This window comes from Sebastes umbrosus, chromosome 15 (assembly GCF_015220745.1).
Source record: "Sebastes umbrosus isolate fSebUmb1 chromosome 15, fSebUmb1.pri, whole genome shotgun sequence".
Classification (NCBI taxonomy): domain Eukaryota; kingdom Metazoa; phylum Chordata; class Actinopteri; order Perciformes; family Sebastidae; genus Sebastes; species Sebastes umbrosus.
Window position 1 is genome coordinate 16,576,683 of NC_051283.1, and position 27,115 is coordinate 16,603,797.

General features: G+C 40.5%; 1 protein-coding gene across 1 annotated transcript in view; it reads right to left on the minus strand.

Moving 5' to 3' along the window:
• Positions 1-27,115, minus strand: part of gabbr2 (gamma-aminobutyric acid (GABA) B receptor, 2) — a 210,646-nt gene that overhangs the window by 84,677 nt on the left and 98,854 nt on the right. Inside the window, exons 3-5 of the mRNA XM_037794380.1 lie at positions 16,901-17,071; positions 7,072-7,173; positions 30-95 (exon numbers count right to left, since the gene is read on the minus strand). Of these exons, the coding sequence (XP_037650308.1) occupies positions 30-95; positions 7,072-7,173; positions 16,901-17,071 (339 nt within the window). The remainder of the gene's footprint in view (positions 1-29; positions 96-7,071; positions 7,174-16,900; positions 17,072-27,115) is intronic.

Below are 27,115 nucleotides of genomic sequence, written 5' to 3' on the forward strand. Positions count from 1 at the left end.
TATCTGTAAGCTGAAGGCTGAGGACTTACGCAGCAGAAGACTTTGGATGCCAGGTTCTCGTCAAACTGTCCAATGATGATTCTCACATCGTTGTCCTGAAAAAAGAAAGAATAAGACGTCATGACTTAAATGGCAAATATGAGCACATACGTTACAGCACTAATAAAAGTGTGTATTATGTGAAACGGCACGTTTATTGTATATAACCAAGATAATATTGCACGGCTGTACAGTACAGTGTTCAGTACACTCAGTGCAAGCTTTTTATTGTGATTTACAATACTAAGCTAACTACTATGCTAAACATTTCTATCAATGAAAGTTGTCTGCTTGTTACTGCGTGTAACTGCACTGTCAATACAGCCATTAGCAAAAATGTATACAGTACATGCTCTAATAGGTCAGTTTCCTTGTTTGGGATGCCTTTCCTCAGCACTCTGCAACATCACACTTACTAAATGGACATAGCATCAGTCATGTTGCCTGTACTGCATTTGCATCACAATGTCACATCAGTAGCTACAGAGTTAGTGGGATCTGGGTGGCAAAGCAGTGGCTGAGAGGCTATAAGGTAATATCGAGTCGCCAAGTGTCGATCCATAACAACAGAGGCATTAGTGTCAGGGGGCACAACTGCCTTCTTTGCCAACCAGCACAGATTTACATGGAGATTCAGAGCACATGGCCTACTGGTGATTGACTCAGTAAATAATTCAGATTGCCCGGATGGAAGTGCAGCGTGTTTCACGGTGGGAAAAATGATCAGGCTCTGGGGCCAACAGTCTGTCATTTAGTGTGCACATGCATATGTATAGTACTGTACAAACACAGGTTTGTGCACACACATATTATGCACGCAAGCGGATGGTGACAATCCAATAATACTGACACAGGTTTGATGAATCTACATATGGTCAATAAGGCTGGAGGTGACGCATGGAGTCCATCATGAGGCCCTTATTCAACAGACACCAAATCTAGAAGGTCACTCAGCATTATAAAGGAAATCTGAAGACTCAATTCTATTATTAAACATAGGATTTAATGGAGGACCTACTGTATTATTTTGGTATTTGTTACCAACAGTTGTCTTGTGATAGGATTCTCCTTCTTTGAGATAACAAATTTAATATTGAGTGTGTTTTCTATGTCATGTATTATAAGTGCTACATGCAATTCTCAAGTGTTCAGTTCCATCTTTTATTGAGTAGGTGAAAATGCTATACATTACAAACAACCATACACTGAAACCTTTTAGTGGCATTGAAGCAGGGCCATTTTGAAATGCAATTATAAAACATAACACTCAGGTTTTATAGTCACGGGTTGAACCGTACTAAAAAATTAAAACAAAGACAGCTTTTTAATAAAAAACAATGGAGTGATAAACACACCAGCTGTAATGTCAGTGAACCTACTGTATGGTGTCCTGCCTCTATTCTGGATAATGAGAAACCATTATGAATACAGTTCATGGAGTCCTCTTCCCTCAGGCAGTCTCTACCATATGTCATGTATCCACAGATCAGAGGGGGCAACCAATCACTCATCTTATTTCCAAGTCCTCAAGGCGATTAGACACACAAGGAGCTACCCAACAGCCAGACATCGTAACTAGTCCTATAAATAGATTGGATATTCTGGATAGATTATATAGAGATATTAGACACTAGATTAGTTAGAGAGATGATGGCAATTATTTTTTTGGAATTAGATGGATATCTAGATAGATGCTAAGTACTATCTGCCTTCAAATTCTACAGCAGCTCTAAGTAGGGATGTCATGATACCAGAAATGTAGTAGTCGATACCAAAACCAGGTGCAATTCCATGATTCTCAATATCATTTCAATGCAACAGTAAAAAAACAAGTAAAACAATAAATCCCAATGTATTTCAACATCCACTCCTTTATAACCGTTTCCATACTGGTGCTTGTAAGGAAGTTAAACTGGTCATAATTCCCTCTCTATTATCTATTTCATATTGCTGTGAAAACATCTCCTTCAAAAAAATTGATTTAATTAAGTAATAATAATAATATAAGTTTCTCACCAGAAAACTACATTTTACAAGATTATATTTGAACAAATCATGATAGCGTTAGAATTTACCTTTGCCCAATACTCATTGAATAACTGGACTGAATAGAGCCTGAACGCATCATAATGTAAATCAATGGCACCTCCCATGTTGAAATCTGCAGGACAAGAGTTAGTTAACGTTTGCTGTTTGCAGCCGGCAAGCAGCACAGTCCTGCACGGACCTAACAGCTAACGTTAACTATCTCTCATCCTGCTGATATCGACACGGATTTGTTGTTCACAACGTAGCATTATCAGGGAAAAAATATGGTGTGTCTCCTGAACGCGTCAATAATGAATTTACTGCGGCCCAAACACACTTTCTATCATCCCCAGCAAGACAGGACGCTGTTATTCTCGAGCCCTGACGGTACCTGACATCCCTAACTCTAAGATTAATTTCACCTTAAAAATCATCTACATAGGTTTCTTGCATTGCATAACACAAAAACTAAAGGGGATGTGAGCTTTCAGAAAGCCGAGCAGCCCAATGAAAAGGCTCCTCTGGTGGTTTCTCATCAGAGCCAGAGAGCACGCTGGGACATTTAAGGGGTCTTTTGTATGAAGCCCTTGGTGTTGTTCCACTGCTCTGGCACCATCACAATGTGAATGTGTGTAGATGTGCAAGAAGGGCAGGTAACAACTCTGAACTTTTCTGGGGTGCACTCTTGCGTTATTTTAATGTGTGTGTGAGTTGGTGTATGATGTGCCAGTGGCTACTCAATAACACTGCCCTTCCCTGGAGGAAAGGCACTTAACCCAAATGACTCCAGCTACGGCCAAGGACCACAGCCTCGGTATAAATTCTGGCCTGCCTGGAGAAAAACCTGAAAAGACTGTGTAGTTGTGGGAAAAGGGCATGAGTGAGTGTGTTGTGTTTGTCCATTACAGATGAACTAGGTCACTACAGGGCCCCAAATTACCCTCATTGCTCGAGCTTTTATACAACTATAACAATAATTGGTTTCAAAGAGCGTAGCGTTAAGGGCAGCCTTGACTGCTCTATCGGTGACAGGGTTGTTTGTAACTTTATGATGGTGATTTATATGTGATAATGGTTTGAGTAATATTGATCCTCATAAGCCCAATCAGGCACTGTTAAGGCTTATTAGGCACACAAACACACAGTCTGTACTAATGATGGCCTTTTTTTATGAGCTTGTGGGAGACGTGATTTGTAGACTGGGCAATGTGTTGCTTCTACCCAGTAAAGCATCCCCCTGTCTGTCTGTCTGTTTGTGATGATTACTGTGCAGCGTGATGTGATCACGTGCACGCACTCGCAGGACAGATTTGTGTGTGTGTGTTTGATCACTAATTTATCCTAGGTGAGCATTAAATGTTATACACACTGCTATGACCACAGATGCGGCATTGTTATCTGAACTGGAATTAACAGGCCTTCAAAATAAAAGTGTTAGTATGCGCCACAAAATCTGAACGTTCCTGACCTTGTCTACAAACTCAGATGTAGAATTTGGTGTGTATTGGTCTTTTAAAGCCTGAATGTGAGGAGGACTGTGTGTTTTGTGTTCACAGTGTGAGACTCTTGCTGGAACTTGGTGCTACTTGGGGATTTGGACAAGCAGAGGTGCTTCATCAGTTTGAAAAGAGGGCAAAGACAACACTGCAGATTACAGGAACAGCAGCAGCTGTTCTGATAATATTATCAATAAAAGACCATGTGAAATGGACAAACTTATAATGATAATATCAGTGCAAACCACTTGTCTTGAGCCAATACTGAGTTTTTAGACCCACAAGACAATGTGGCATGCAAAATCATTCTGTATCAGTGGGCAACGTCTGGGTCTGAAAAGTGAAGCAAATGCAGAAGTGCCTTAAACTTGCATTCTTTCTAATAGCCAGCAGGGGGCGACTCCTCTGGTTGCAAAAATAAGTCTGATTGTATAGAAGTCTATGAGAAAATGAGCCTACTTCTCACTTGATTTATTACCTCAGTAAACATTGTAAACATGACTTTATGGTCTCAATCGCTAGTTTCAAGTCTTCTTCAATACAGCATTTTAGAGTCAAATTGTTGCTACCACGGCGTTGTCTGTTCTGGCTGTTCTCCGCGTTTTCATTCATTTTCAGTTTATGAAAGTTTCTCGTAACATTTTGGTTGTCTAAAAATGTCTTATTCAGGGTTCGGTTGTACTTAGCTCCACCCTCTTGTGTCACTTCTGGTTGCAAAAGACCAAAATGGCAGTCCACAAACCAATGGGTGATGCCAAGGTTACTACGTCCACTTCTTATTTACAGTCTATGTTGTGTATTAAAGAGAAGTTATGTCTACAATTGGGATTTTATTATTATGTTATATGTTATAATCATCGCCAATATACTGTAGAGCACCTATTGCATCGGTGAAAAAGATTGTGGATATGGGTGCTTAGACCACCACAAATATATTCACAACCCGAGGGGAAAACTGAAATCTAAAATTGGAAATGCTTTTCATGTAATGTAGTAACTAAAGTTCAAGTTAGGTTAGGGAGGATATTTGAGGATAAAATTGAAAGCTAAACATGTATACTGTATGGACGGCCCTTTGTCATGCAAAAATCGCTGCATTAGTGAGGCAAATATGTTTAAAAAGATATGGACCATCCCCTACTACGTCATATCTGACGGGCAAGAGATCTGAATGCGTGATTAATAATTAAATCATAATAAATAATAAAGTGTTTTGGACTTAATTTAGATTTCAGGACATTTTTTCTCATGTGGCCCTCCATTGAACGCAAGCTCTCTAAAGTGACACAAATGTTAAAAAGCCCTGGTCTATAAAATGTCTGCTAGCATTGTTATTTTATTTTTAATTTGAAGAAGAAAAAACTTGATTGTGAGTAAGATCAGAAGGAAAGTGTGGGTGTGTGTGTGGGGGCGTGTGTGTAAGCCTGCCTTTGTTTTCTGATGCTGTTTTGTCAGCCTGTCCAGTAACAAACAGGGAACTTGGGACACAGAACAAGAGACGAAGATGAAAATAAAAGCATAAAGCGACAGCGAGGGCTGCTTCGAAGCCTTGCAGCAGTGATGCCTGTGTGCTTTTTGAATATTCCAGCTGGATCACAGATGTAAGTGCTCTATTTGTGGATCACACAGTGACGCCATGGCCCCCTTACTCCACCCTACACACAGGCGCACGTACAACAGCGAACCAAAAAAAGACCAGCCTTCACAACGAAATCTGTGTCACCCTCTACCTCATCGTGTTACGTAGCTGTCGGGGAGATGGCGAACTGCTGTTGCGTGATGAGCGGGGGAAATGGACCATTAGGGTGTCAGAGCCGCCTCGTCCAACCAAACGTTCTGAAAAGCTTTCGAGGCGACGCTGTGATTTGAATATTTAGAGTTGATCAAGGAAGGTGTCAGCTTAAAATGTCAGCCCTCAACATTTACAGTTACACGTATATTTTTAGGAAAGACAGCTTATCTTCCTGTTCCTTCTGTCCCTCTGTCTTGTCACCTCTCTGCTGTATTTCTTTCAACCTGCTCCATGTTGCTTACGTCATATCTTCCGCTCACATTTCTCTCTTTCTTTCTCCTACTCCGCTCTCTTCGCTTCAAACATCTTTCCTCTCACCGTGTAACTTCCTATCAAAAATATATATATTTATACTCCTTTACACTGACACCTTGTATGTCTCTAGAGATAGTTTGGATAATTTAGCCATCACACTTGAGTGCATTTACATCTGAATTTCATGCATTTTTGCTTCATCAAAGCAATTCTGATCAACCATGCATGTTAAAACCAGGAGTAAATGGTGTAAAGGCGTAGAGGTCTAACATCTCAATATTGGCCCAATAATGGTCTAATTTTCTTCTGTCTCATTTAATTTCAAAGGAGACGAGACGAGAGGAGAGAAAATAAGAAATCCCGTATGCATGTGTGTATGTGTGTATTTTCAGTTTAAAAGGCCAATCAACTATCCATTAGTCAGAGTAGGTCATTAAAGGTCACTGTACAGTACAGACCCTGCAGCCAATACAGTGTCCTTGTAAGGCCTCCGCTAGTCTCATTGCTCTACCCAGTCAAAGTGGGACAATTCTTGGATAAATTGTTCATCATTCACAATTCACTTTGGATGGCATCAATTCATACACAAATACAGTATTAAAGAAATAGTATTTCAAAATTGTGACACTAAAATCAATTGGTCATTTGTTGTAGGCTTATCTAATGCGATATTAACGATACTGGCATCATATGAAACTAGAAATCCCACCACTGGTACCAACCATGTCATACTAGCTTGTTGGGAAGAAGGTTATATAACGCTCCAATCTCGCGCTAAATTTTGGCGAGGATAAACTGGCATGGCCATTTTCAAAGGGGTTCCTTGACATCTGACCTCAAGATATGTGAATGAAAATAGTTCTATGGGTACCCACGAGTCTCCCCTTTACAGGCATGCCCACTTTATGATAATCACATAAGATAAGATAAGATAAGATAAGATGAACCTTTATTAATCCCCGGAGGGAAATTCAGGTGTCAAAGCACATGCAGTTTTGGGCAAGTCATAGTCAATTCAGCACACTGACACACTGACAGCTGTTGTTGCCTGTTGGGCTTCAGTTTGCCATGTTATGATTTGAGCATATTTTCTATGCTAAATGCAGTACCTGTGAGGGTTTCTGGACAATATTTGTCATTGTTTTGTGTTGTGAATTGATATCCAATAATAAATATATACGTACATTTGCATAAAGCGAGCATATTTGCCCACTCCCATGTTGATAAGAGTATTAAATACTTGACAAATCTCTCTTTAAGGTACATTTTGAACAGATTAAAAAACTTGTGATTAATTTGCGATTAATCACGAATAATCATGGACAATCATGCAATTAATCTCGATTAAATATTTGAATCCATTGACAGCCCTAATTTGAATGAAACTGAACGTGAATCATTGTACTTTTTTTAATTTATAGTTAGATAGAATTGTTCAGCACCAATTAAGGACTCACTTACCTTGAGCTTCTTGACATTGACACAGGGGTCGTTGGAGAAACTTTCTGTATCCGCGATCTGAATGTCTGCTTTCTCCAGCTCACTGGTTAGATCATTCCTCACCTAAAAGAGAAGGAGAGGGGAGAGAGAGAGATAGAAAGATGGAGTTGATAATATACTATGTAAGATGTTCATTGCTCTGTTCTTTTTATTTATCATCCAACCCATACTTAGTTCTGGTATGAACCTCCATGAGTGACACCCTCCCAGGAGAACATCCTAGTTGTCGGCTGAAAAGAACCAGCTAGCAACTCAATGGCTACGTTCCAAATCGTATATTTTTTCTTTTTACTTTTAGCACGTACTGCAGCTGCCCATACAAAGTATGTACTGTTGCATGCAGCATGCATTCAATTGGGACATATTACTTCGTCATACAGTACCATTGTGCCTTGAACTTTGACCCTTTTGCTCATATATCAGCTACACAGAGGATTGTGGGTCAGAAAAAACATTCTGGCTTGCACACTGCAAAATACGACCGGATGTAGTAGGACATCCTGGTATTTCTGGCATACTGCATTTGACATACAATGAATTGGGACACACTAAATATTTTTCTGGCATACTAAATAGTATGGTAGTATGGGTATTTGAACACACAGCATGTGTATCAGAGGTGACATATAGTCATCCTACACCTTTCACATGTTTAAATAATTTATCGAACAAGACCATCACATAATATCCTGCTGTCAGTTACACCTCTTGTCATTAAAACTTCCAATTTTCAGATCTCATATCTGTATACAATGTACATAACGTACAGCATGTATAAAGCAATAAAGATAGACATATGCAGGCTATTTGATGATCTGTGCTGGTGTCTGCACGTTGTACCTTCAACAGAAAGAAAAGCGTGTTGACATTACATCATGACAGAGACATACTGGCTTCTGAAGACAAAAAAGTATGCTCTGAATTATCTCAACTGGTTATCCGAGGCTTGACAAACAGCAGACATGTGTGTAGTATTGTAAATGATCTGCAGCAGCTGTACGTCTGCTTTGATGTATTGATTCAGTGGAATGGTTGGTAATGGGATCAGGGAAGAAGGAGGAGAACGGAGCAGGTACCCCACCGTGATGGCGAGCTCGAGGTGGTTCGTCATACAGTACTGCCTCGCGCTCTCTCACACACAAACACACAAACTATGATTCATCATGGCTTCCCTCCTCAAAGCTACAATTTCAGAAAAGGGCCTTTTTTCACCTCAGACATTTTGACTTGTCATAGTAGGAGAAGCACAGGTGTAACTAACACCATTAATGATGGCTCTGTTCCATTTAGATGTTCCAGTTAGGCATTGCCAGTGAGCCAGCATGCACAATATCAGGGCCCTGGCATGGGAGCACCTACATGGCATGCAGCCATTATTATCGCTAAACCTGTGTTTAACAAGTCAAAATGTCTGCTGTGAGAACGATCAACAGTTTACATGCTGAGTTTTTCGATTGACATCTCGTCCTCTCTTCTTGGCAAAATGTTTCTGATGTCCTCCGGCCGTGCCCTGAAGCCATCGGCCTCTCCGCCCCCACCCGAGAGCTTGGCATCAGGGGCCATGTTGAGACATCAGAGAGGGTGTGTGTGAGCGCTCAAATGGGCATGCCAAACTCAGTTGGCAGAGACAACAAGTAACAGCTAACAGATGAAGGCCCTGTGTGTTTGCCCTACATTTGTCTGCAATTGTGCGTGTGTGCCATAGGTTATATCCACATTCAAGCTGCTCTCATACACCGTTTGCAGTTGTACCTATGAAAAGTAACGCACTGTAATTCGTATATATATCCCACAAAATAAATTTGTATTTAATCCACATAACTGTGAACCAGGAAGTATAAAGAGCGACAAACGCCACGTAGGGAGGAGGTCAGGGTGGATGGGTGGGTCAAAAAGGCCCAGGAGACCGGTGTTCGTATCTTGTATGAAACCAGAAGTCAACGTTGATTTATGTGTCACGTAACTTCTGTACTTAAGTTACGCCACTTCCAGAGTTAATTTAACCCAAACCACAATCTTTCCCGAAACCTAACTAAGTAATTATGTTGCCTAAACCTAATCAGGTTGTTTCCTGTGAAGACGGAAGTTTATTTTGAAAAGACTGGAGTGGAAAACACACGAAAAATTAGGAATAACTTTTCGTGAGATATCATATGAACCATTGTATGAGGATACGTAACCATAATCATGTTTCCCATATTGCTTCTAATACATACTGGGGATTGCCAATGAATGGAATGCAACTCATATTTATATATACATAGAGACGCTGTTCCCTGAGCGATACTCCATCCAAAATCTATGTTTATCTTGAAATCTGTTAGTAGTTTCCTTATTGAAAGAGAATGGAGGGTTGGGTTAGCTTGAATTCATATTATTTATAATGACAGGTTGTCATCGCAGAACAAAGGCATCAAAACATCCCAGCCATCAAACATGGAGACTTTTCAAACCATTCCTGCGGCATATGCTTCCAGTACAGTTTCAGAGAGAGATGGAGGGGCCACATTCTGACTGGCAAACATATTTATTTATTTATTTAGCCATATTTCGAGAAAAATAAAACTGTGGAAAATACTGAGATGGACAGCAGAGAAGTGGATTATGCTGAGGGAGTGTATTAAATTTTCAATGGACATTTTGGACTGTATTTAACTTTTTACACCTAATCTAAAAAACGAGACCTTCTGCCACTTTCTGGGTTTCCTCTATCAGCTTGTAGATTGCTTTATATGTGAAGAACCTGGGCCCGTTTTCCAGGTAAATCCAAAAGATCTGACGTCATGGCAAAATGAGCGAGCAGCGGAACAGAAAAGTTAGTTTAGCTCTGAGAATATCAAGTGAATGTACAGTGCAGAAATAAATGCTGCAGCTCCTCAAGACCAACAGAGGTTTCCCGTGTCTTGTTTCCCGGCAGCTGAGTGGAGTGAAGGGGGTTAACTCCGGAGCAAGTAAGGTTATCGACTCCGGCCCAGGAGACCAAAACTACAATGTGTCCCCTGTGCCTTCTGACCACGGTCGGGAGGCTGAAGAAGGAAAAGTTAACGCTGGGATCAACATCAGCCGGGCCTTCGATTCATGGAGGGACCTTCATTTGGTAAGCTAACATTACTGCCAAGCATGTGAAATATACTGTATAGTGATATCGTGGTTTTAGCTGGCTAATGCTGCTAACATTAATCAACATGATGCCTGTCAATCACGTTCAGTCTCATGTGTGTTGGTAGTTCGAGCATGTGCATCAGGACGCTGACTGTCATTGACTTAACGGCAACAGGTGTCCCTGTTCCCAAGCAATTTCTGATTCTTACATTGAGTCCCTTTAAAATTCAGGATAATTGAGATCAATTGTAGATTCAAGCTGACAAAAGCCTTGTTCTCTGTCAATAAAGAAACTGCAAGCTGCCATCTTCGAAGCGTCCAGTGTTTCATTATATTCAAAAGATGGATTTCAGCTGGAGCACCACTTCACAAATAGCCACAAATTGGTGTGAGCATTACAGCAGTTAGCATCCCCACAGATATATATAAAACCATGACTGCTACCACTACCACTAATTCCACCATCGCTATTGCTACTGCTGTTATAATTTGCCATTACAACTATTTTGTGTAATCAACTAGAAGATTGCTGCCATCTAAAAATCAATGCAACTGAAAAAAAAACGTTATTTCCCTCATGTCTCTAAATGTCTGCTGTCATAATCGCCTCCTCCCCTGGAGCCCTGGAGGGAGCTCTAAATCACTCCGTACATCACTCACTCCTGTACAAACATTCCCTCAATGTACTGCTCGCTGAGCTGAAACAACAGGGAGGCTGGAGTGGATCAATACAACCACGTTTTACTCTTGAGGAACAATCGGCGCGGCGGTCTGGACAAGGTACAAAAGTCCTGTTGTGTTGAGCGTTGATCTAAAAGGCCCTGGCTGCTGCCGTGCTAAGTGGAAACTAGCTTTGGACGAGAGAGGGATTGCAGCACTTTAGCTTGGTGTTGGAGCGAGCACACAGGTGGATGGAATAACAACCTGCAATCACATAGGAGACAAGACGTACTGATATGCAGACAAACAACATCACAAAGGCTGACACGCAAAGCCATTCGCCTCTGAGAAAAAAAAGCCCTTGTCACGAGAGGATTTTTATTGGTTTGATTTTGCATTTCCTCCACTGAGATAGAAAAAAAGGACAAATGCATCTGTGTTCTGGTGGACTGAGTATGTTAGATAGAGCGAGGGGGGGTTGTGTGTGTGTGGAGGGGAGGGGGACAGATGGATTGAGGGACGGAAGGAGGGGGAAAAAGTGAGCAGCTTTTCCTGCGTAACAAAAACATCCTCCATTGTCTGAGCAGCCTGGGAATCCCCAGCAGCAAACACAGAAGAGAAATAATCCTACTGCACTTCTGGGCATGCGTGCACGCACACACACACAAATATGTAAGTACACACCCACACATGATGGACAAAATGTCAGATGCACTCAGTGAGATGTGTGAAATGCATCGGCGTCTAGACATTAACACAATATGATTCTATTTAAAGGCAGACACACAAACAGTATGTATACCACCACAAGATAAATGACGATGAATTGGTGAGCTGAAGTTGAAGGATACCCTGTGATTCGCTGGGGTGTATATTATGACAGAATAAAGTATCATCCCACACCTACTGTACTGTCTGTGGACGCTTTCTTCTGAAGCACTGTTAGATGTACTGTATAGGAAAATTAAAAGCTCTGTCATCAAAGCGTTGGTTCTGAAGTTGCAGAAGTTTTTAATATGCATTAGCAGTACAGCGGTGTGCTTGTGTCATCATCATTAAAAAAAATCCATAGTTCATTCAATAATTCCTCGACACCTAATTGCATATTTTGTACAGCTGCAACTAGGGATTATTTTCATTATCATTCTATTAATAGCTGTTTAGTTTCTCAATTTATCATTAAAAATAGAGAAAAGAGGCCGACACCCACGTCTTATACTAGACGGCTTAAAGAAATTATGTTCTATTTGAAACTTGAGAAGATGAAGTTTACTTTGAGGGGGGGATAAGGACCAGTTTGAGAGAACATGGATGCCTTTTCTTATATACTACAATAGACTAAGTCAATTTACAGACTGGGAACGCTCATAGCCCGTCACATGTACAGTGACCTGTAGAAATGAGTGCATTATCTTTTTCTTCAACTTTCCTTTTTCTAATTTTTCTCTTTATTTTCTTTATTGTTATTTTTTCATTTATTACTATTTTTATTATTTTTATTATTATAATTATTATAATTATTATTATTATTATTATTATTATTATTATTATTATTATTATTATTTAGGGGGGTCAAACTTAACGCAATAATAACGCAAATTTGTTTTAACGCCACTAATTTCTTTAACGCATTAATGCAACTTGTGATTTTTAGGTTAGGTTTAGGTTAGGTAGCGGGCTCAGCATTAAACCTGGAGTGAAGATAGTGGCACTATATGAAACTACAAAATATAAAGAATTCATTGGTACCAACCATGTCATGCTAGTTTGTTGCAAAGGAGGTTAAATAACGCTCCAACTGAACGCCAAATTTTGTCGAGGAAAAACTAGCATGGCCATTTTCAAAGGGGTCCCTTCTTTACAAATCAAATCAATTTCAAATGTTGCAAGCTTAACTTATTGTGATATAATCAGTTTGTAAAATCCCAATTAACAGATTTGAAAAAATTAAATAAAAAGGGAAAAACGCACGTTACAATTCAATGAAAAATCAAGGCAATGTCTTGAAATTGCATGTTTTGTTTTGACCAATAATAGTCAGAAAGATTAGTTTAGTACTGTATCACATAAAACAAAAACAGCTAAACCTTTGCAGCCATTTGCCCTAAATATAACAATCAGAGCCTTCAGGCAACAGATACAGACAGACTAAAGCGAGTTCCCTGATGCAGAGTAAGTGAGCAGCTTTCGATGATTCAGATGGAACCAGTATGACACTCTGAGGCAAACACACTGCGGTGGTCTAACCTCAAATCATTTTAACACATCATTTCCAGGCATGTTCACAGCGTAAGCCCCTTCGCAGTGTGTGTGTGTGTCACACATCTAGAGTGTTAGCAGGTGCTTTTTATCATCCCATCTGTCTGTCTGAGCTTTGTGCAAGGATGTGACATGTACATTTTCATGCAATTTAAAAAAAAAATGGCAATGTGATATGTCCTTACACACATCTGTCCCTCACGCTGTGTGCTACATCGCCATATACAGCAAATCTCCACACAAATCCCAGAGTTCAGACTATAATGCCAGTCATGTGCTTAGCGTGACAAATGGTTGTGCCACAGCCTGATGACAATGGCTTCCTCTCATGGCCTTACATGACCTCTACAATGGCATTAATGAGTCATTCTGGGGAGGAATTTATACAATATTACATTATTTGTAATGAACGGCAGCTGATGGCGAAAGAAACGAGGACAACAACCAAACAATTTTTAGATTGTAAGCAAGATGTCTATGAAAGGGACCTGAGAGAGCGTAACGTCTGCTAAATGTATCAGTGGGCATAGTGTGATTAAACTCAGAGGGGTTCCAGGCAGAGGACAGAGTCCTAATCCTGATCTCAGGTCTGTCATCTGACTGGCTGATGACGGCTGCTCTGTTCCTGGGTGAGCCCTGTTTTTTTCTGGCAATCTCAATAATGTTGATTGCTGTTTTTGTGAGTGTCTCTGTGTGTGTATGTGTGTGGACACCTTCACACTAGCAAATACCTAGCCTCGCCTCACCCCATGTGTGTGGGTTCAATGGTGTCTAATAATAGAATTGACGAGCTGCCTGTAGCTTACAGGTTACAGTTATAGGGGACACCATATGGTGTGTGTGTGTGTGTGTGTGTGTGTTTGCGTGTGTGTATGCCACTGACTGAATCCCTAACAAGCGTTACATAACATTAATTTCTTCTCACTGGGATGCTGCACTGCTGTAGATCCCTATGCAGTAGGGCTGTCCCGAATACCATTTTTTGGGGCTTCGAAGTTTCAGTGAGAAATATTCGGAGGCATTCGAGGCTTCGCGGCGTGGCGCTGTCTGTCTCCATCTCCCCCGTTTCAGTGCCAGGGACAGTGCCACTGCTGCACTACTGTACACACACGCATCTCTACACACAACAGCGATATCCGTCTCAGAATAACTAATAATAATACATGTTGAATATGAATAATGAATAATGTGGGATTATTCCTTATTTCATGGGCTATTTTGAAGAAAAAAAAACAACTAAGCATTTGAATACTGATTTGGAGGTCGAGTACCATGGCAATGATCAAAGCTTCAAAGTATTAGGGTCAGCCCTAATATGCAGTTAGCCATAATGGCTGTTTAACGTGGCTTCTTTCTGTGTATCAGTCAGAAATGATCAATGTAAAAAAAACATCGTAATTTGGAAAGGCTCCCACAGCTTGCCCCCAATATACAGTACGTTGTTTTGTCATCATTTCCCTGAATCTCTGCAACGGAAGTGCAAACGTAGCGCGACCCATAGAGCCACATTTACGGAGAATACGCCAGATTGAAATGTACCGTAATGATCCTTTAATGGAACAATGAAATCCGTATAAGAAGTAGCAAATAGACTCATAATGCATTCTATTGTTGTTATTTTTTTTCTATTCTTTGGCGGTAACCAAACATTTAGCACTTCACGTCTCATCAACCTTTTGTCTTTCTGCACGCTTCCGTGATTTCCCGACGCATCGACGCGCTCTGAACTTGACAGAGGATTGTACAAATCATGAAGTACGGAAGCGATGCTTGCATATTTGTAAATCAGGATTAGAGGCCAATCTCGTGGCAGGTTGATTGAATCGGGCCGCCCGTCTCCCTCCCCGTCCTAAGCCCCTTGGCGCTTTCAGGAGGGGAGAGATAAAGGGATTTGGGCTCTCTGAGATTTGCAGTGAGACTTCTTATACACCCCCCACACACACACACACACACACGCACGCACCTCCACCTCCCACCCCCGGCTGCTGAGGAGATTGTTTTCAACCGGGGCCTCGAGGCAAGAGCTCACAATGTGTTTCTCAGATTTGTGCTTTCAATACCTCTGACATGGCTTTTTTTAACTGAATGTTCCTGTGTTGCTGATGTGATGTAATGTCGGTGCCATGAGTTTGAGTCATCCAAAGGCATGACAAATGTGTATGTTTTGCTAATGTTCAACCCACAAACAGTCTCGCTAGTCACCATCCATTTTGGTATAACATGATTTTAACTTGATGCTTGACATTTGGTGTAATAGAGGAAATTACTTTTTCTTGGAGAATGCAAACGTGTCCACTCCTGTACCGAGCTGAAATCTTACCACAACTACCACAATAAGTCATCTAGCTTTGACATATATTTCAGTAACAACAGTGTCATGAAGGAGTTAGCTATAAGTGCGGATAAAGTTCTTCATCTTTCCACACATTTTTTCTATTCTATCTATCTATCATTTCTGTCTATTGAATAAGAAAGGGACATTAAATTACACACCAGATGGAATTTGGTGAATAAATAATCTTGCAAAATCTCATATAAACATTAAAATCGGCTCTTTGTTTTTATGTATTACTAAAGACGTGAAACATAATGTAAGTGGTAGGATTAAGCTACAGTTTTAGTTTCAAAAATGCTAATATTCGCCTTTGCTCAGAATCTTGGAGAATCCATCCGCGGAGTTCCACGTGGATGGAAAAATATTAATTCAGTCAACTAGTGGAGAATAGCTTGAATTGAATTGATTGCCACCCACTCAAATCATGTTGGCATCATCTGAATGATAATTAAAAAAAAAAAAAAAAAATGCCAATCATTGTTCAGTACTGATACTAGTCCCAGCCTCTGCATCTGTATATGACAAGATAAAATCCCCCTGACAGAGAATATATTCAAGAATTTATAATAGTGAGATGTTAACCTTCACCTTCAGGAGATGGAAAAGTTTCTCCCATACAGCTCGGAGGTATTAAGATGGCAAGACTGGAATGACTAAAACTACACTGACTTTAAAAATTCCTGCATAACACAAAAACACCTGTGAACAGCATTGTTTTAGCACAGTGTTGTATGTAAATGTCCACTGAACATGGTTCACTGTCAGGTCTGTTTGTAGCAAAACTCATAACACAAAGCCATGTTATTAATTATTTACATATATCCACTGGCTAGAAAGGGATTTTATATTTTTTATGACTGCAGTATTTATGCACAATAATGAAATATACAGAGAGAAAGTGATACCATGCAATCTTCCTCTCTTGCAATTTAGGCTACTATTACTGTGCAGCAGAGGTGTAACTGACTGAATACATGCAAATACTGCATTTTGGTCAATGGATGAATTGTTGAGTGATATATTATTTCAATTAAACCAAATCATCAATCTACGTTAATCTTTTGAAGAAACCATCCACACTGTAATGAGTGAACTAATCATGGCACAGCACATGCCACAACAGGTACTGACCAAAGAAAAGGCTGCACTGGAGTGCAGGATACAGATAAAAATTGTTTTGAAAAAAAAAAAACAATGACCGTAGAGTTATATGGTTGCTCCAGATTTATTTATGTTCAGAAAACTGAGGTTGCAGTGGCTTCTGAAGGAGAGCAATCTCAATACTTACTATACTTCAGAATACAAGTGGCTCTCATTTCCTCTGCGTGCTCTCTGTAACAGCTCTCTATACAACCTCAGGTTTCCTTGGCAACTTTTGCACAAGTTTATATAACTAAATGTAGTCTCTTGATGGAATGAACGATGAGCACTGACCTCTGAGAACCTCTGCACATCCTGTGTGAGGGTGCCCACACGGCTCCAGTTGTAGTAAGTGAGGAACTTCACCACTGCCGGGTTCACGGCGTTGTCTGACGGGACGGTGCGGAAGAAGTTGGGGTACTTCTTCTTGTCTGCCAGAACTGGGGTGGTTGCTGCAAAGGACAGCTGGAACGACAAAGGAGAGAAAAATATAGTGAGCTTTGACTATCAGGGTTAAATACTACAGTCAGAAATAATCCTGGCAACAAGCGGTCACTTGAACTGTTGGTACAGTAGCACTGTTAAGTACTGAACCTAAAGCACCAGATGACAGATCTCAGGTGTGCCCTTGCTTTGGTCAGTGGCCTCTGTCATAACAGGGATTAATCCACGGCAGTGCGGCCGTGACGAACACACACGCTCATACATAGTCTAGGGGTGTGAACAAATCAGCTCTTTGAAATTACTTTAAATGTCAGCAAAATAGCTCCTTCAAAGTGTAACTGTAAATAGATCTGGAAATATTGGGTGGGATTGATGACCCCTGTATGCACGACCTTTCAAGCTGGCTTCATGCTGTGCCTATGTGTGTGTGTGGGTGTTTGGGCGTGTTGGAGTATGTATAGGTGTTTGTGTGTTTGCGTTTTTGATGGTGATAAAAAAAAAAAGCAGCTTAGCAATATGATTCATCTCTGGGTTGGTAAATTAAAAGCATTTCCATCCTTCACTTGCAAGCAGTTTGAATCAGGTTCCTCACACACACACACACACACACACACACACACACTTAAGAATAAAATGCGCTGGACCTCAAACACTAACAGCCTTTTTTACACACACCTATTATTCAGATCAACCGCTGCAACCTAAGCAAATTTCAAGCACATCAATTCATGTTAAAAAAAAAAAGGGAGGGCGTACTAAACTTTGAAAGGCAACATTTTAAAGTATTTTTCCGGAGCATTAACACGCTAATGACCTAAATATGATGCAGCAGCAGGGATAAACCCTCACTGAATGCAATGCAGTTGGAAAAGTTGGCGAGCGTAACTTAAGCTGAAACTGGTCTAGTGAAGATTTATTGGGCGATTAATATAGTGCAAGCATGCCCATGAAACATGATGAGAATGTCTACAACTTGTATTTGAGGCTAAATGTTGTTAGAAATTGGTCGTTCTCGTCTGTGTTTTTCCACTGCACAGACACACACAGACACTGCTGTCCTCATCCCACCTTTCATTTGTCAATTCCATGCTTAATTTTACTCTCTCTCTCTTTCTCTCTCTCTCTCTCTCTCTCTCTCTCTCTCCCGTCTCTTCCACTTTGTAGCACATTTTCAACAATAGGTCACTAATTTTCTCCAGAGGCAAAAAGTGGCTGTAATTAATTTTTGCATTAAGATTAGAATTTGCAAGTCTGTAAAACATAACAACCAGAATAGACAAAGATCTGCCACTTTATTGTTTAGTTTGCACTATACTCAGTTTGATTGGTTTCATAAAGAACTGTCGCTGGCAGCATCATAGTATTATATTTGTAGAACTGCTGCTATATGCTATAAAAACTAACTTTTAGTCATTTTACATGATGTATTTTTTTAAAGGCACGTCAGAAACGGTACAGACATGTATGTATTTTCTTTAGCAAACACCAAAGAGACATTTATAAACATGCATAACTTTCAGAGCAAAGGTATGAAAGGTACTTCATATTTAGGCACTAGCAGCTGAGCTGAGATAATAAGGCACCGCGCTCTATTTTCACCGTCCTATCTGTGGTAATATAATGAGCGATATGAATTGGTGCAGGGTTAATTACATACTTTGTATGAGATTAAGCAGAACTTGTGATTCATGATAGCGATCAACGCAAGGATATTATAATTCTGACTGAGACCAAGAGGTGCACCAGTACATTTCCTAAAAGTGCGCTAAAGCCTCGAGGAGTTTCAAGCACCTCCTAACTTTAGGGATGACTGTGATCTTCTCATTAAGCCTCTATCCACTTCTAGACATTAATCACAGTACTGCTGGTATAATTGTACACTCGTTGAATCGTGATTACCACTGGAAATGTACTGTAGCATGGTTAGAAAGAGAGTGACTGACTTTGACAGGAATGTGGTAACTTATCAGAGGGCATTCGAAAGTCAAACATTTCTAAGATAGCAGGACTGACAGTCACAGGAATATATGTTGTAAGATAGCATGACAGCTATGAGAGTACAGTTTAAAGGTCTTATTGATAACTTTTTTATGTAGACAAATATTTGTAAAAATACATTTGTAGAGCTTTTAGAAAGGTGCCAAATAAAAGTATTGCTTTTCCTGAAAAAAATTATGATTTTGCATTAATTATTTAAAAAATGTTGGTGGGTCCAAAATTAATGTTTTGTTTATCTCTGTGGAAGATATCTGATGTTTGGTTCCCACTTCTAACAAGGCTTGTGAGTCAATAGTAAAACGTTGTTAGTATCACGTGGCATCTCTGGATCGTCAGTTAGTGTGGAAAAAATGGATAAATGGCTGAGATTGACGTTAAGTGTCTGGCAACGACTCGTTGTGAAGTAAATGCAATGGAATGGGGGAGGGAGAATGTGACATCTAGTGGCTGAATGTTATCAATGTTATCAATAGCACCCGTAACTTGATTTGACTGTATTGGGCAGAAATACAGGCAAATCTAAATTGATTTATTTACCACTTAAAGTGGCAGTAGGGCAGAATGTTTTTTGGCATCATTGGACAAAACATCCATATTAACCTTTCAGCAGATTGTAATTCAAGTGTTCTGAGAGAAAAATAGACTCTGCACCTCCTCATGGCTCTGTCTTCAGGCTTTAAAAAATCTAGCCCGTGACAGGAGACATTGGTCATTTCAGAGAGAGAGCGTTCCTATTGGCTGTTCATTCAACGGAGGCAGCTGTCAATCACTTGCGAACTCCCATCAAACTATATCCGATCAACTATGAATCAATATTCTGTTACTATAATGCCTATTTCTCACCTCAAATGTTTTCAGAAACATCTAGTAGTGTACTGTTTAGCTGTAAAATGAGAAAGTATGCTCCGGCTGGTGGGCGGTGCTTGGTATTTCCTCAACTTAACATAGCGGTCACAAACTTTCTCATTTTACAGCTAAAGAGAGGTAGAGACGGCAAGGCTCCAGCTCGGCTCTGATTGGTTGTTTTCCTCCGGTCTGCGACATAGATGTGTTTAGGAGCACCAGAGGACACAGAGGAACATGATTTTTTACCTGTCTCATGAACTACTGTCAGGATATAGTGACCATTTTATAAATATAACTTTTTTTAATTATTACTCAAATTCTACCCAATGCAGCTTTAAATACGGGTGAAATAAAAGATATCAAAGAATCTGCATGAAGGTCATGAGTGTTTCTATTTAAGAATGTTCTGTATACCATTTCTGTATTAGCAGAAAAATGGACACCAATTACAGACCTTTTGCTGAGCCATTTCACTGGATCCATAATCTACAAGTCTTCACCCGATCAGTGGGAAACCCTCCGTTTGGCCCTCTAAATCATCCCATTCTGCACGGACCCACAGGGGTTTGTGTTCACACGTCAACGAGACAGGCTTTTAAAACAACACATGGATTACAGCCATCAATTAAGCAGGAAGAAAGGCCTTTATCTTGCTACCACTGCTAAATCCAAAATCACCCACCAGCCTTAGAGGGCTTCAAGGGGTCTTTCCGGCGTTGCCTTAATCTCCGTTTAGCGAAGGCTGTTTGCTACACCCACACTGGGAGATGCTTCTACGGGAGCTAGTGATCTTCTAAAACCAAACTGATTGCACCAGTCCTCTCACGACTGCAGTGGGACGATACTTCATGGTCCACAACCTTTCCCCCCCTTAGGTGTTTTAGGTTTGGCTGTTTTGTAGGGTTTGTTTTTGCTTTTGGCACAATTTTATTTGTTTCATCTGATACAACACGACACTGAACTGAGAATCCCAGATAAACTACAGAAGGAACTATTGACCAATAAAACACACATGCTGAATTTAAAACTTTAGTGGAGTGCAGGTGCTACAGTTTTGGTTTTCCTTTGGAGGGAAAATAACATAAAGGTTGATTTAGGGTATTATGTGCAAATGCAGAGGTGTCAGTGATAAAGCTTTAGAAATCATAAAATCAACAATAAATGATTACGTCCTCAGATTAAATTCTCCCAACATTGTTTATTCAGGATTTTTCAGTAACGCAAATGTGTAGAAGAGCAAAGCTGAGACTTAAACATACTTTTTTTCACCAGTTGAGACCACTTGGAGCATCACAGAGAAAACGTACTGGTAATGTTCACATACTGAAAAATCCAATAAAAAACCACGGCACTATAAGTAATCAATTTTTCATTTCTTTACTCTTGCAGGTAAAACTCGGTCATGCAGTAACCCTTCTGGTTCACTGACTGTGTGAGTATTATAAAGGCCTTGACATATAAGGATCTAATATTGTATTTTATTAATCAAACTAACTGTTGACTCCAGATAAATTGGTTCCTTTGCTGTGAATCAAAATGGAACATGGAAAGCAGGAAATAATATTTGAGTATTATAGTCCAATCTTGACAGTAGACGAGTCTCCCCGTCTGTTCGATGTCAGAGTAAAAATCTAGGACAGTGACAAAGACATGTCTTGTTTGGCAACTGAATCCAGGTCAGATGATGAAAAGGGTTCAAGTTTTCTACAGTAAAATGCGTGATTTTCTTTTCCGACATCTCAAAGAAGCCAAAGGCTACAGGTCAATCCAAGTCAGCTTTAGCACAATTTTGTGAGGACAGTATATTAAGACAGTCAATATGAGAGGGAGCTCCGATATATTATTTAAAGAATAGGCTAGTCTTTATCTAACTCTGTACAGCCTTTTTCAGAGGAAAAAGCCAAAAATAGTTCCATGATATCACACATCTGAGAGTAGTGGCTTATGTAAGAGGGTTTTAAAGAGGGCCGGCCCAAATTGGATGGTCTTTGGCGGAAGAGCTCTACGCCAGTGTCAGATTCACACATGCAGTGTGCACGTACACACGGATCACGCATAGGGTGAGGCACATGCATTCACACACTCTGCGACCACAGGTCTCTCTGATGAACACAAACTACAGCAGCCTTTCTTTGCCAGTAGTAATTAAAACTGTGACAACGGGCTCAGGGCAGCTTCTCCCTACTCGTTTCACCACAAGGTCACCGAGGCTCTCGGTGAAAACGACTGAGGATCCGTCTGGCCCCACTGAGACGTAACATTTTTTGTGAAGACTTGAGGTGAATCGCTGATGCCATCGCAGTGGTGATCTATTCAGACATTCTGTACACACAGTCGCTTATCGCGTTCTATTTGAAGGGAGCACAAAAGCTTTGCTGCCGCTCCGTTTGGGCTTATTCAAGTCACAATCAAACTCGTTTTACGTTTGTGCATGGAGGAAAAGTGAGAGAGGGGACAAAAATAGAATATAACAGAGAGACAGAGTCAGAGAGCAAGGTGAGATGTTTACTGCTGATTCACCGGGTATACCACGACTGAATAGGGGTTTGTGTACAAGCTCCGGTGCTTTGGTCTCTATAGCTATTATCCTCATTCATGACCACTGTACAGGGGGTGAATTTTTATATAACTCGCCCGTTAAATGATATTAAAGTTAGGCATAATGAGGCCGTCACTATAGGATTCATCATCTGGGAACAATGAATGTACAAAATGTCATGGTAATCCATCCAGTAGTTGATGAGATATTCTAGTCTGGAGCAAAGTGGTGCACCAACCATGGAGCCATAAAATGAGCTTCGTAAATTGATGTTCTATTCAATAGAAACTATGACTGTTTCTCGCTTAGTTGGTTATTCATGCTCTTTGCAGGATTTAGATGTTGTGAGTCAGTGGATGAGATGAAGGTGGTTTTGTCTTTCTGACCACGCTATAACAGCCACAGAAGATTGCTGCAGCCAAAAACCTAGATATAGTTGTTAAAGCCCTTGTTACCAACATCCACAGCAAAATGTCTCTTAGTTTATATCTCCTGCAATATACCTGCCTGATTCGGCATGGGATTGGATCAATGGTGCATAAATTTAAGGCAACAAGCCTCACAACCTTTCCCAGCGCAAGCAGTTTGAAGGAGAAATAAGGAAGATGCAAGAGTGTGTCTAATCACATTGACGGATCTAATAGCATTGATTGGTCCTAGCGGGACTGCTTCGCAATAGGATCTCTTGCTGCTAATTGTGCGGTTGGCCTTTGAATAATGAAGTGGCTATCATGGAGAGGCCAGATAAAAAATGAATGGTAGGTAAATATCAGCTCACTCACTGTGCTTTGCTCCTACCTTTCATGTTTATCATACCAAAAGGTGTGTTACATCACGGACTAATTTGAAACTGTGGATTTGTAATCCGACAGCATCACCTATGTATTCTAAACACACAAAAATAAAGACTATGCCTCACACGGAGAGGACTGAGAGGCACACAGGATTTATTGTATAATAATTCATCCAAATGGTTCCAGTTAAGGGAAATTGATGTTCACCACTTATTCGATAACAAGTACTTAAGAACAGGCTGTCATTCTTTGATCAAGTATGTTGGTACAAATATCGATAAGGACATAATTTTTGTGGAAAAACATGATCAATATTTCAGCAGCACACTGACAACCTATAAAACCTACAAAAATAAACACAGCTTTCCACTTTAAAAATCCCTTCCTAACTCTACAGTCTTTACCTTACAGATTCTAATACAAATTTCAAAATGTTTAGATTAGGGCTGTCAAAGTTAACGCATTAATAACGTGTTAACGCAAATTTGTTTTAACGCCACTAATTTCTTTAACGCATTAAAACAACTTGCGATTTTTATGTTGTAGCAGGCTCAGGCTCTTCGTACCAACCAAGTCATACTAGCTTGTCGCAAAGGAGGCTAAATAACGCTTGAAACTAATGCTAAATTTTGGCGTCGAAAAACTGGCATGACCATTTTCAAACGGGTTCCTTGACCTCTGACCTCAAGATATGTGAATGACAATGGGTTCTATGGGTATCAACGAGTCTCCCCTTTACAGACATGCCCACTTTATGATAATCACATGCAGTTTGGGGCAAGTCATAGTCAAGTCAGCACACTGACACACTGACAGCTGTTGTTGCCTGTTGGGCTTGAGTTTGCCATGTTATGATTTGAGCACATTTTTTATGTTAAATGCAGTACCTGTGAGGGTTTCTGGACAATATTTGTCATTGTTTTGTGTTGGTAATTGATTTCCAATAATTAATATTCACAAACATTGGTATAAAACAAGCATATTTGTCTACTCCTATGTTGAAAAGAGTAATAAATACATATCCCTTTAAGGTACACTTTGAACAGATAAAAAATGTGCTATTAATTTGTGATTAATCACGATTAACTATAGACAATCACATGATTAATCTCGATTCAATATTTTAATCGAATGACAGCGCTAGTTTACATATTGTTTTGTTTTCTGAATCAGTTTTCTGGTATAGATGCAATGCAAATATGCTGCAGCAAACACTCACGCAGAACCATAAACTCAGAATCTATGACTACATTTGAATATGGACATGTTTTACAACATTATTGATCCCCAAAAAGAGAAAGAAGTAGTTTCTATGACTTTCCCATAAAGCCACTAACAATAGGGCCCATGTTTTCGAGGGGTAATCCGAGGCCACATGGAATTTTACACACCTGATGCGTCCCAGAATAACACACTTTCAATGTGCTTTCAGGCACCTTCAGCAAGTTACGAAGCTGAAAGGAAAGGTTTCATAATTGCAAGGGATAGTTTCAAACAACTTCAAACGCTCAACCCACCCCTGCCTATTATCTCTACCTTCGCCCACAACACAACAGATTCAAAGCCCATCCATCCTGGCGGAGCCCCGAGACCCCGTGCAGAGTAATGGCTAGGTAATAGTAGTGCTGTTGATCAGGAAGCACGGAGGTGGTCCCGGGGTTTATTCAATATTCAAGAGAGGCATTTGGTGCGCCGTGGGAGCGCCCAGCTGGAGAGGCGGCAGTGAGGGAGAAGCTTTTGGACCCCACACCGACCACATCCAGAACTCATTAGCGCCAGGATGGAGGAGGGAGAAAGAGATGAATATTTCAGGTGGATGGTGGAGGGATTGAGTGAGAGAATGATGAAAGAGTCAGACATGGAGGTGGGGAGACAATGGAGGAAGTGATACAGACAAACAGAGAATCTGAACAAGGGAGGAGAAGAAAGATGAGATAGGAATTATGAGGCATCAAGTGTTTTGTATGCATCTGATTATTGAGCTTATAGTGAAGCTGGAGTGTATGAGAAGACGATGCACACAAGCATCATCTCATCACATTTTAAAGTAAGGGGTTAAATGGGAGAGTGATGGAGGACATAGGAGTGACTACTAGGAGAGGGATCAGATGTACTACTTCTAAAAAGAATATATATATATATACAAGCTGTATGTGAGAGAGGGCTCCACCTTTTACTGGACAGTTACGGTATACCCTGGACACAAACACACACTTGATGGTGGGTATCACAATCGATTTTACAAGATATTGGTTTTTAATTTTTCCAAATGGCTAGGAGCTATTTTAGATGAAACACATTAGCCATTTGTGTGTGTTTGCATGCGTGCGCGTACTATACGTGTGTCTAAGTGTGTTGTATATGCTGAGCGTCCACGCGAAAGCTGGAGGACGGGAATTGAAGGCTGATTGAGGTGGTGCAGGAGACATGAGAAGAATCCAGAGTAATAATTGACACCTTTTCACCCCCATCAGTGATCACTGTTGGCATGCCTTCTTCAGAAGGAATGAAACATAGAAGCATGATAATAAAATATTACTGACTCACTGACAACATTCAACTTGTCATTGCCCAACATTTCATCATTAGCTTCTCAAAGCGGTTAGATTTATTCACAAAATGTTGACTAAAATTTAAAAAAATGCTGCGAAACGTTGCACAGTGTAGAATACCTGTGTTAGTTATGAATTATATTTTAGTCTTATTCCTAGGGTTTAAAACAAAAACAAAAAAAAGAATCACACTGTGATGCATTTCCTAGTTCTACTTTCAGAAAAATGGTGCCTTCAAATGAAACTCGTGAGCTTGTGTTTACAACATGGGAAGTCATGTACACGATATGCTTGGTGTTCAAGTGATTAAGTCATGAGAACACCGCTGCTAATACCACAAGAGGGGGGCGTTCATATGGACTCTTCTCATTAACACGACCCCATTTGAAGGCACCAAAAGTCATATGGAAGATTCCACTATAGTGACATTCAAACAGGTTGATTTCAACATCAAAACAACTGTGAAAGCCCTCTCCATTTGTGCAAATGCCAGACGCTGACACTGCACTGTACTGTGGCAGGATACTACAGTACACATCATCACATACTATGCCCAATAGACAGGTGAGTGATGTGGCGGTCGCCTCCCCTCTAATAGCTTATGGCTTGCTGCAGCCCCTGCTCTAACATGTCAATCATGCTATAGGTAATGCCATGTACACACGCACCCACACACACGGGCTGAGTGATGTTCTGTTTATGTTGTTGGCCTCGCGCAGCACCCCATCACATCACTCTTATCTCAGGTCAATCTATTAGACCTGTTTTTCATCCCTAGTCTCTCCTGTCAGACTTCCTCATATTGCAGATATGAGCTTCACCGACTAAGACATTGTCAAGTACGAAGCAGCATTCTGAACAAATGTCAGACTAAATAACATGAGGAGGAGCTTGAAGGGCCTGGTCTAATGTGATTACAATGATGTATTACTTTTGATATCAGGACGGGTCCTTCAATAGCAAATCATCTGCTCACCCAAATCCTTTCTCCTGCCTCCTAACATGCATTTAGACTTGCTGCATAAGGGTTTGATGTTTGGCCTGGCCTCGTCGGAGCACTTGATTGCACATGCACATTGCCACTAAACCTGTGCTGTGCGAGCATTCAACCTTTCCTGTGCCGTGTTCAACGCTTGGATCGCCCTGCACAAGCATTCAATCATACACGCGCTGCTGCTGAATCACTGCTGTGCGAAGCGGAGGCTTTCATTTACTCGCCGCAGGTATTTCAATCCACCATGCACGGACATCTTACCCACACACGCGATACCTCCTCTTCTGAGGTTCCCCTTGTTCAGTTTAGTCCACACACCTTAGACGAGTGTTATATTCAGAA